The sequence below is a fragment of the Polypterus senegalus genome, chromosome 13, assembly GCF_016835505.1.
Source record: "Polypterus senegalus isolate Bchr_013 chromosome 13, ASM1683550v1, whole genome shotgun sequence".
Lineage (NCBI taxonomy): Eukaryota > Metazoa > Chordata > Cladistia > Polypteriformes > Polypteridae > Polypterus > Polypterus senegalus.
The window spans coordinates 162,878,168-162,890,318 of NC_053166.1; the positions used below are offsets into that span (position 1 = coordinate 162,878,168).

The 12,151-nt window shown below is 53.6% G+C and overlaps 1 protein-coding gene across 2 annotated transcripts in view; it reads right to left on the reverse strand.

The window, feature by feature from the left end:
* usp22 (ubiquitin specific peptidase 22) overlaps positions 1–3,763 on the reverse strand; it is a 60,682-nt gene extending 56,919 nt beyond the window's left edge. The window contains exons 1-2 of one of the 2 annotated variants that reach the window (XM_039773850.1): positions 3,214–3,763; positions 2,019–2,051 (exon numbers count right to left, since the gene is read on the reverse strand). In XM_039773850.1, coding sequence (XP_039629784.1) covers positions 2,019–2,051; positions 3,214–3,333 — 153 coding nt within the window. In that variant the 5' untranslated portion in view covers positions 3,334–3,763. The remainder of the gene's footprint in view (positions 1–2,018; positions 2,052–3,213) is intronic. The other variant, XM_039773851.1, reaches the window with a different exon arrangement.
* Positions 3,764–12,151: the final 8,388 nt, after the last annotated feature.

Genomic DNA, 12,151 nt, shown 5'->3' on the forward strand with positions numbered 1-12,151 from the left:
GGGGTCCGAGTTTCCTTCGAAAACCTCCATGTCGTAATCTTTCTGGGGGTCTTTTTGCTGGACTTCTCACTACATTCATAATGGCTGACATGGCACAACACCCTGGCACTGCCGATTATCGTTCAAAAACACAAAATTTTAAAGGAACGCCTCAATGAAGGAAAAAAAAAAAAACAAACCATAGTTGGCAACGATGGCCGAGAAAAAACAAAAATAGAGTCTCGTGTTTGCACGCGGAACGGAGAGAAAAACGAACTTTAGAATACAAACGAGTGGCGACCAAAGCCGGGCGACGGCGTGAAAAAAGAAACCGAACCAAATCTCGACACTCGCGCCACGTAATCCACGCGTCCAGTCGTTTGTAGAAGAAGCGCATCAAATTCTGCCAGACCGACGCTTACGCAAAGCAAAGGCTCATGGGAGGCACCGCCTCGGCCATTCATTCGCAGGTCAAAGGTCAGTCCCAGGATGCTTTAGTTTACGGCGTCTGCCGATTTATCACTTAGCGAGACTGGCACGTGGATTGGGGGACACAAACACCACGAGACTTTTTTATTTTTTCAGATCGTTTGCCTTCCGTGACGTCATAAACTCGATGCCCTCCATCCCACACGTTAACTAACCCGGATTACGACGTCCTCTTGGCCAGAAGGCCAGACCCGCTTTGGGTGGCGTACTCCTCTCGCCGTGAAGGCCAAGCAACGCCACACTTGGTTTCCTCGATAGACAAACCCAGCCGAGTCCGGTGTGTACCACCTGCGATCGCGTCACGCACTTCTGGCACAAACAGCAAACTTAAAGGCGAATTTACCCACAATGCTCCACAGGACAAAGTGGGCTTTAATTTGCCTGCTTAGCGAGAAAAAAGGATTTCTTCTTGTTGGCGAGTTAAGCCCACGTCACACACGACACAACGCAAGTTGCCAAATGCCCCCAAGACCCCCCCAGTCACGTAGTGGGACATCAAGTCGGTCCACCCAGTTGGCGACTCGCCTCGCTTGGTCTTAAGTCGCCGAGGTGGGCCGAGTGTGCACGAGAGCTCAGCCTGAAGACCACGTGATATGGAAAGCGGGTGTTCTGAACCCCCTTTGTGTTAATTACCACGACAGAAATGAACAAGGGGCAAAGATGGCACCTGAGCTCGCCAGGCGGTGAACCCCACAGACACGTTAATGGGCGATACTGAAAACCGAAAGCCGCAGCAATTTCTAGTTGTGCAAAAGGACATCCTCAGCGACCGCCGTCACCAAGTTTGACGTCCCCTCCAGCCGCGGCACGCGACGCTGGCATCACTCCACAGAACTGCCAACAGCATTAAACGCGTAAAGTGTACGGAAGCAAGCGTAGACCATTTAGTCTCCCAAACTGAGCTTCACACGGTTTAAAAACGGGCTGGCGTCACATTTCAGAATCACCAAATTATTTTAGGCTGGCACGGCCACAAAGCTGCGCTGCATACTTGGCACAAAAAGGGCCGCAGGTACATCAAGTGGATCACATTAAAGGGCGCAGGCCACTCTTTGGATTTGGATTCTCAGGACAGATTCAGGGACGATGCCAAGTGGGCGAGGGGCTACAAAAACAAACCAGCTGGCACCCGTCATCTGAAAAAGAAGAAAAAAAAAAACCACACACCTCCCAAGACGGTGGCACCGGGCTCAGCGGAGAGCGAGGTCAAGGCAGCTTACCTTTACGGCGTTTGAGCCGAGCCCCCGGCCCGCACCTCCACGTTGAAGGCTCAAGTCCCTCGTCAAACAATCGCGTGCACCACATTTAAAAACCAAGCGGGGCTCGGGCCGTGTGACAGCGGCGTCATTTACTTTGCTCTGAAGTGACAAACACAAGTTAATACAGCCAGCGCGGCCCAGGCCAGGACTCCATGCGATTAAGTGGGAACAAGCCTCACTCACCCCCCACTCGCTCGCTCACCTGTTGGCACCGACTGTGCCCCCCACCCCAAAGCACTGCACATCCCTAAGCTGTAAGAAGAGGACAATACATTGGAGGGTTGCACTCACCGCTGACGTCCATCCCGCCTCTTTGTGAAGCACCTATTTCAATCACAACAAACAGAAACGTGTAACTCGTTTTAGAAGGGAAAAGCAAAGTGCGGTCACGCCGAGGGGGCCGTCAAGAGTCTGACCACCACCACCACCACCACCTCGGGGCGCCTGCTGACCGCCCACCAGTCCATTTGCAGTGACCCACACCATCCCACCCCACTGTGCCATCTTACTGCTTAGGGTTGGCCGGGCCCAAAATTCAAAGCCAAACAAACAAGATGTGTGTGGACAAGCCAGCCAGCCGATGCCCACCTGGCATATGGCGCGTTAAGGCGAGCCCGGGGTCGCTTGAGCCTGCCCTGGCAGTACTATGGCACAAGTCAGGGCACAGCCACTTTTCACATGCCAACCCAGTGTGCAATGACAGAAAGCAGCCAACCCCAACCTGGGCACCTGTGCCAGTCAACTGAAAGACGGCCTGAAAACGCAGCAGGATCTAAAAATCAATGCCAGCTTCAGAGTCTCATCATGGGGGCGTACCTGGTACACAGTAGCATGGGCGAATGTGAGAGTGGAGAATGTCACTCACTGCGTGGGCAAATTAATGACAGACGCATCATCAAGTGGCCCGTTTGTGGCTTACCTAGGCAGTGGTGCCCATTCTTTCCTCTGTGCCATCCAACGTAAGAGTCCACTGACAGATCTCACGACAAGTGTTGGGGCAGGGTCGAGCATCCATGCGTTGGGGACAACTAGGACACACGGATGCCACCCCCGTACTACCACTCACCAGGCAGTGAAGCCCAACTTGGGGGCAGTAGAGGGGGGGTCCAGGCGGTGCTTCGGCTCTGCTTGGTCATTGCTTCGGCATTTCCCGGGCGGGCTCGGTTTTTTTTTCCCACAAGGCACCGCTATACTGGAGCAGCCTGTGCGGCTAGCAGCACCGAAGCTGTCGCCGAGGGTTTTGACGCCAAGCGCGAGCCCCCCGACGGCCGGGGGGCGAGGGGCGTGACTCACGCGCGGCGTATTTGTGCTTTTTTCGGAGCAGCCGGGCCGGCACAAAGCGAGTGATCCGCCCGCTCGCTCGAGTGCCGCACACGCGTGCTGCCCCCGGACTCCAAACCCCCTTTCTCTCTCTCTCTCTCTCTCCCTCCATACGCAGCGCCACTAATGTGTGCATCTCTCTCTCTCGCGCTCGCTCGCTTATTACCTTTCGTTTCCTGGTTTCTGCGGTCCCGCTCCACACAAAGCACTGGTAGATGACTTTGAGGTTCTGTCTCCAGTTCTCCACCTTAAAGCTGTTCACATGGGAGCACCCGGCCGGACTCATGACAGAAACAACATCCAGTCGAGTGGAATGAGGAGCCTTTTCCTTTTTCTAAATAATACAACGCAAGAGCGAAGGGTCTGCGCTTTCTTTCTTGAGAGCCTTTCCAATTTGGGGGGGGAGGGAAAGGGTCCAACCAGTGGAAATCCACGCTTGCAACGCTGCGCGACGACTCCTTTTCCAAATCCGTCTTATTAATTTCTCTGTCTCTTTAAATATCGCCTTCTGTCTCGCGCAGCTCTCGCTCTCTTCCCCACTCAATCCCCAGTTCTTTTAATGGTCGGCAATGGAATTCAACAGAACACCGCGAGCTTTGCAGTGCCCGTCCACCCGCTGCGCCGGTTGGTCGCGAGCAGCGGTTGAAGCTCCTGATTGGCTCGGGACGATGTCGTTTTCCTGTGAGCTCACGCCCAGTGCGGCATTACGCAAACGCTCATTGGTCGCTGCCGTGTCATTTTCCATTTTGAAAAAAAAAAAGAAGACATTTCCTCTCCGTCGGGTCCGCTGATTGGCTCCGAGTCGGAGGTGAACAAGGGCCGTAAATCGACCGCAGTGTCACTCAACGCGGCTCGGACTCGCTGCTGTTTTGCGAGCGGCTGCGTCGCGCTACTTGCTAGTAAAAAAAAAAAAAAGGCGGCGGGTCTCCTTTAAATGTTCGGGTTCTGATGCCGAGTCGCATGGCAGGCCGCACCCAGTGATTGGCGGCTCGCAGCCTCGCTCTGTGCTCGGCTCGGCTCGGCTGTGGGTTCGGAGAGAGGGCGGGTCGTGTTGGCGGCGTTGTTTCCGTCTGGCCTGGTGCGTTCTCACTCACACGAGACTGGCACCGGCTGGCCAAAACAAAGAGGGCACTCGTGCCAAGAAAGGTGCTTCAGTGAGCCCCTCGTGCCAAAAGAGGCCGGAAGTGAAGGCAGGCCCAGGATTGTTTGCGGGCTCCGCGCTTCACAAAGTGGAGACGTCGTCGTTGTCCTCACCGGACGCCCCATTCACGCGCTCGCGCCCCATTGTTCCTCTTTTTGTGTGAAATTTCAGGTTCTAGTTTGTAAAAGGCCTACTGGCAGGTAGGTGGCCGCCGGCTGTGGCGACTTAACATTTGCATTGGGACTCCGCTTTTGACCAGATTGAGACAGCTGGAATACACGGGAAAACTGCCATTAAGGGTTACAGGCAAGATGAGGCCTGGTGGGACCAAATTGTGAGGGCTGCCACCTGCATATGGCGAAATAAAAAGTTAGGGCGCTCATAAGAAACGTGACGAGGTAGTCCAGCGTACATAATAAAGTAAGTGGGGCCGGGGATTTAAAAAATGGTGCGAGTCCTCGGCTGTAATAGAAATGTGTCATTTGTCACCCTCTGGTAGAGGTCCATAGAAGGCTATGAAAGGAGCTCAAAATCGCCTCCTATTCGTAAATTGTTTGAAGTGACACCCCGCATGTGGAGATTTGTCATTTGTCACCTTCGGGGTTTGGCTCTTGGGAGGGCGAGGAGCACCAGTGAAGAATCAGACACCAAAACGTCTAACCCTAACCCCTCGGGGATTAACACAGTGTACCAGATATTGAGCAGCCACCTCCCTCCCACCAGCAGGAAGTGACACCCCACTTGTTTAGATCTGACATTTGTCACCTTTGGGGTTTGGCTCTTGGGAGGGCGAGGAGCACCAGTGAAGAATCAGACATCAACGCGCTGATCGGCCACCTCCCTCCCACCAGCATGAGACGACCCCCCACATGCCGATGTTGCTGCACTCCATTTTTCCAGGTTTTGTGACCCCTTGTAGCCCATTGGCAGGTCGTTTGATGCCCAACTTCAGGTCCCTCCAACCGTTTCCTACTGTTTGGAAGTCGATAGCTTGGAGTCCACTATGACTCCTAAATCCTTCTCATAAGGTGGACTCTCGATTTTTCGACGCCCATTGTGTATTCAAACCTAATATTTTTACTTCCCACGGTAATACTTTACATTTACTGACATTAAATTTCATCTGCCACAAATCTGCCCAAGCCTGTATGCTATCCAAGTCCTTCTGTAATGATATAACGGATTCCAAATTATCTGCTAATCCACCTATTTTGGTATCATCTGCAAACTTAACCAGCTTGTTACTTATATTCCTATCTAAATCATTTATAGATATTAAAAATAGCAGCGGCCCTAGCACTGACCCCTGTGGAACACCACTCTTAACATCGGCCAGTTCTGATGAGGTTCCTCGCACCATCACCCTCTGCTTCCTGTGTCTGAGCCAATTCTGCACCCATCTAAAAACATCACCCTGAACTGCCACTTCTTTTAACTTGATGCCCAAGACATCTTCTCGAATTACTCTTTGTCATAACCGTGTCATTTTCTACACAAAAGTGGCCTACAAATGAGGGTCTAGAGGGACAAAGACGGGGGGCACCCCAATAAAGTGTGACATCAAGACGAGTCCAACGCTACGTCATTTGTGGGTTTTTCTCATTCTGGTGGGTCAGGTGGCACTGTTCGTGAGTCACACCGATGTCACCTGCACCTCTCTTGTCACTCCTCACGTTGGTCAGACGCGAGCCCCCCCATCTGAAGCCATGCTGGCGTCTCCTTGAGGCTCCTCTTCTTCATTTTCCTCCCTGACACAGCTAAGGATTCTCCGACTTGACAAGGTGTTCAGATGCTGTGAGGTGGCAGCATCCTTGGTGCTGAGAGGCCGTGAGACGGCCGCGCCAGGCGATGAACGCCGCAGTGATTACTCACGTCGTTCTTAGGAACGCAATTCAAATGTTAAACGGTCACTTTTGGTTTATGACTTCCCGTTGAAGTGGCACTCTTGAGTGGGCTCCAGCTGTCTATGATGCCAGTCACCCATGTTGTGACGTTAGGACAATATTGAGGAGAGCAGCTCGCCAGCCCTTCTATCCTTGTCTCGCCACATTTTCTTCACTGCCTGTCCTGGTGAGGGTCGCGGTGGCAGCAGGCCACACCGGTCAGCCCACACGTCCCTGTCCCCAGCTTTGTTTCCTCTGGCATGTCCTGGGGTCTCCTCCGGCCACTGGTGTGGCTCTAGGGGGGCATCCTTACGACGTGCCCAAACCACCTCGGCCGGCTCTTCTCGACTCTCCGGTGAGGATCTCCTGAATCGCTGAGCTACTCACCCGGTCAGCCTCATTTCTGCCACTTGGACTCCTCCTCGGAGTGACTTCCCACAGCGAGGACAGGGCTGGAGAGTGACCAGTAGACCCAGAGTCTCGTCCTGAGGCACCATGGACAGGTACCATGCCCGCAGAACAGCTGGCACCACTCCAGTCCGCGCGTCGCTCTCACGCGCCCTCCTTCATCACTTGTGAAGAAGATCCTGAGACACTAAGAGCCAAGACCTCCGACTTGGAGGTGCCACAGTGCATCGGTCGAGTGTGTGCCAAAGGTGACATTCAGATGGGGCAGAGGACACAGTGCCACCCCAGCTGGACCCCCACCTTGATCTGCTGTCCACGAAGACTTGGCGTTAAGTTGGATGTGGTCTTGTTACTGAGAACTCCAGTCTCAGTCTCCAAAGTAAATCCAGTCGATGTCATTATATAGCGCCTTCCAAAAGTCCTTAGAGCCGTCACTTTGTCACCTGTTGATAGGTTGCCACCTTGTGCTAAGATCATTTCACTTTCATTTTTTTTCCCCAAATCGAGCGCTGCTCATCCTTCCATCTCCTAGACCTGCAGCCCTCCACACCCCCGAGGGACAAAGTGACAACGGGTATTTAGGTGACATTTGTAAATTTATGAAAAATAAAAAACGTCAACGTCCCACAGACACGTGTCCTCCGAGTCTTGACTTTGGCTGACATGTTTGGAGTCCACCTGTGGTCATTCACTTGATTGGACCTCCTTAGGCACACACCTGTCTATAGGGGGTCTGCAGCCGTGCCAATTCAGGCCTGGCCTGCTGAGACGCGATTGTGTCGAGGGTCACACGGTGGCCTCTAGAACATCCACAGCTCGTCCTTCAACTGGCCAATCACAGCAGAAAGGACCTTAGAGGAGGAGACGTGACCGAGAACCCGAGGGTCTCTCCGCCCGAGCGCCAGACGACCCGCGTGGAGACGAGAAAAACTTCCAGAAGGACAACCACCAGCGTAACATTAGCACCGCGCTGGGCTTCACAAGAGTGGCACCGACTGGGAGCCTCTCATCCGCAAAAAGACCCCTGAAAGCCCTGCTAGGAGTTTGCAGTAAGGCACCTACAGGGCTCTCGTAATGCCTGGAGGAGAGCGGGTACCACTCGCCCGCCCTGCAGTACCAGGCCAACAGTGGAGGTGCTGGGAGAGCAGCTGGACGGAGCGGAGCACAGAGGTGTCCTCGATGAGGGTCTGCTGCGGACCTCAGACTGGGCCAAAGGGTCCCAGTGACAACTCTGGGGGTGTCTGGAGGGACCTGAGAAGGTCTGCAGAGAAGTCCAGCTGGGTGAGGCTTGTGGCGTTGGAGCCAAGGAGATGCCAGGCGGGGGGCGTGCTGGCTAACGGCTCCGAGGGCTCAGGTTAGCTGCTGATTTTTAAGGACTTGAGAGACGTCACCTAAACTGCTGTTGTCACTTTGGCTTGGGGAGGGGGGGGGTGTTGAGTGTCACTTGATGAGGAAAAAAACAGAATCTCAAAGGTGGCAAAGGGGCACCGTGTGACAGAGTGACGGCACTATATATGCCTGTCTGATGCCGAGTTGTTGCTTGTGTGAATTCTGCATGTTCTCCCTGGGCTCCATTTATGACAGACTGGCACCCTGCCCAGTGAATGCTTCCTGCTTTGCGCCTGGTGATGCCCCGATTGGCCCCAGCAGCCCGGAGTGACTGACCGTGTCTGAATTACCAGCCCACCAGGGGGCATTCAAATGCATGTCACAGCAAACCATCAGACACCCAAACAGCGACTCAAAAAGACAAAGGAATAAAACCATGGAGTTCAATCAATGAGGATGACGAAGGGCGAAGGGCGGGACATCAGGAGCGACTGCTGAACTGCCCAATGGCGGCTTCAGATTACACCGTGGAGGGTGGAGCCACCGGCCAGCAGCGCCCCCTGAGCAGAACTGTTTGTGATGGCATCCAAGCTTGCCATCGTCCTTTCATATGCAGCACCCACTGTGACCAAGGTCAGTCCTGTCATGGAGCTGCTTGTCCAGGAGACCACCATGTAGAACAACCCGTGGGCATCTCCAGCAGCCCCGAGTCTCCTCAGGGGGTCCACCTTATCCAGCACCACTGTATTGTCAGACCAGTCCGGTTTGCTGTTCATACGGACCCCCAGGTGGAACCCCTCGGGCACCCCAGCCCCTACGTGCGGGACATCTGCCAGCCTGCCCAGGGGTTTCTGTTGGGACTCCACTTTCAATCCAGATTCCAAAAATGCAGGCAGTGTGGCACACTGGTTAAGGCTTTGGACTTCAAACCCTGAGGCTGTGGGTTCAAATCCCACTACTGACACCAGTGTGACCCCAAGAAAGTCACCTGACCTGCCTGTCCTCCAATTGGAAAGCCAAAAGAAATGAAAGCAACTGGATCATCATCATCATCAATGTTGTAAGCCACCTTGGATAGAGTGAATGTAAAGAGAGGTGTGGCCATTTAAGTGTCATTGTCAACTCTGAGGTGGCCTCATGTGTGACTGAGCCCAGGATGGACAAATGGATTGGACTCCATGACACCAGGGCCTGAGGGGCTGCAATGTGGACCTCAGCCCCCTTCACTGGGACCCTCATGAATGTCAAACAACTGAAGATCTGATGTAGCGCCTTTCATGTCCACAGGACTGAAGACAGGCACCCTGCTATCTATGTATCTATTATATAGCGCCTCTCACATCTGTTATATAGTGACTTACACGTCTCTCTATCTAACTATCATATAGCGCCTTTCACCGGCTCACTATCGCCATGCACATTAATACGGTGGGCCCGCCACTCCTTAGCCTTTTGGATCAGTAGACTTGGGAGCTTTGCTGCAGGGAGTCACCTCCATTCACCCTCAGGAATGCCAGTGATGTCAGGTGCCAATGCCAGCCTGGCCCCTAAGATGTCTCTGTCTGCTGTAGCATCAAGATTACCATGAAGGGGCTTCGCCCGAACTGTGACAAGCATCCCAGATGGCTCTTCCTCCTCTCATTCCTCCTCCTCCTCCTCCTCTACCAAACTTTCCAGCTGGCAGCATGCATTCAGGCAGATAACGTTCAGCTGGCATCTGCCAAGCTCAGACTCATCCATCAGGCTTCCAGATGGTAAAGCTTGACTCATCACTCCGGAGGACGGGCAACCCCCGCGCCCAATGGCTGTGAGCTTCACAGCGCTCCGGTCGACGCCTGGCATTGTGTGTGGTGATCTCAAGTCAACCAGGGCAGCAAGGTGACAAATGACTTCCATGAAAGGTACCATCATGTGACAGTGCCACACTGGATATCACATAGCTTGAGTGTGACCCACTGTGTGAGGTGCAGGGCACCATTAATGGGACTGGGCACAGACTTCAGGCCACGTGGTCTGTCTGACTGTTAATCTGTTATATAGCGCCTTTCACATCATTGTGTTCTTCACTCGCTCTTTCCACCTGTTTGTTTGTGTCCCTACTGTCAGTGCTGAGTGTCACATGTCGTGTTCTTCCCTCGCTATTGAGGGGTCTTTGGTCAGCTGACCTATCACCATGGCGCTGGTCACCTAACGCATTGTCATCTGCCCCGTCTCTCCCATCCAGCACCGCTACCACCACTCTAATCCTCCCTGGCACTTTCAATGCCACTCCGGTCACCTTTTCAGAGTCGTGTCCATGGCCCCCCCCTTTCCCCCAAGTGCCACCTCAGGGGGGTCTCACAGTCTGAGTTCTGTTCTCCAGGATTCCATGAGCCAATCCAAGTGAGGCTCCTTCCTGTGGCACTGCCAGCGGACGAGGAGCTGCTCTGCCAGTCCGTCACCATCTGCCACACCCCCTCATTTACGCTCCGCCTCAGGCCCCGCCCCCACTCCATGTGGCCCCAGTGTACGGACACCATTTTCACGCATGTGTGTCACACTTTGTTCTGATGGCACGTGGCAGTTGCAGCTGAGCGTCAGATAGAGTTAGGAGGTCGACTGCGACCAAGAGACATGACGAGAGAGTCGGTGACCAGAAAATGTCACATGGCCAAAGCCACGACACGAGAAGAGAATCAAAGAATAAAAAGAAGAAGAAGTCGCAACGGGAGACCGGAGAGCGTTAAGCTGCACGATGGCGCGAGACTTTCATTTAGTGGTCGTTGATCCGTAAACTCGGACATGCAGGGAGTGGACGCCGGTGACCTTTATGCCACTGCGGTTGTGACGTCACACTGTTGTGGTCAGTGCTCTTCATTAATTTTCGTTTGCACTTTCCTGAGGAGTTTTTGGGGACATCTTGGTGGCAGTTGTGGCTTTTCGGAGGTCGAGGAATTTGATTTGCGGGTTTCTTTCACCCCCATCTTGTTTTTGTTGAAATTTTTAGCGTCTTATTGCGGCGCCATTTTCAGTGCTGACAGACGGTGCCAATTTGTGACTTTGGCATTGGGTGTCGCCGAGGCAGCCTCCCAGAATTCCCCATTAGTGCGCTTGTGTGACATCATCAGTGCCACCATTTACTACAGTCGTTTATGTGCTGTCAGAATGAAACTAAAAAAGTCGACGTGCGCTTCTCGACATCTTCTGACTTCCTTTCTGGCGCTCGCCTGCCGTTCCCGGGTTGGTGACAGTTTGCCTTGTCTCTGTGGCACTGGCCCCGGCGTCGCTCTGCTTTGGCAGGACACACACACATGGCTGCCCGTCCTGGTGGCCCCGCATGACAAGGAGTGCCCACAATGAGGACAAAATGGCACCAAAAATACAAAAAAAATAATAATCTCACCCCGGCATTCCAAGACCTGCACACCCCAGAAAAAGCGCCCACCAAATGACGCGTGATGCCAACATGCCGCCTTCCGACCACAGGGGGTCCATTGGCTGGAAAGTTCGTCTTCTGTGACGCCTGCTCGATAAAACGTCCAGCACACGAAATGGAAGTCGAGGTCACCCAGCGGGCAGTCCTGACGTCAGCCGAGGCCGTGAACGTCCGCTTTTAAACGAAACGACTCCGCCACCTCCACGTGCCACTTGTTTCTACGCTGCGCGCGTCACCCACACCTCTGAGCCGGACGTCTCCATGGAGAACGGAGAGAACAAAGTCTGTGATGTCGAAGAAGTCGATGGCGACGCACAAACACGAAGCTCACCAGCCGCCCCCCCCACCATCACTCAGAGTGTGACGTGTCCCTCGTCAACCCGTCTCGTGTCTGGGCTCCTTCTCGGGGGTCTCCTCATAGCTCCGCGGCTTGGCCAAGTGCCACTTCAATCCGAAAAACGTCCCGATATGTGGGGGGGGTAAAAACAACAAAATATCAGCATGTGGTGGGCTACCTGGCAGGGCACCTGAACAGACGTGGGGCGCGAGCGAGCGTTCTGAGCCCTCAGCACCCCACTCACCGGTCACCAGACCTCAACGCCAAGAACTTCCGTCCAGAACCTCCAAGTGGCCGACACCCCCATCTGGGCGGTGGTGGGGGGGGCGCGCTGGCGTCTTTGATTCTAATTGTGTGTCCTGATTACGCTTTCTAGAATGACCAGCAGGTCTCCGCCAGTCGGCAGTTCAAATGAACTTCGCTTTTTCATTTTCTTGTCGATTTCTGTCCTTACTTTTACAAACCGGATTCCAAAAAAGTTGGGACGCGAAACAAATCGTGAATCAAAACTGAATGCAATGACGTGGAGGCGCCAACTTCTAAGATAAATAATAAATCACGGAACAAAAGTTTAAACTGAGAAAATGAATC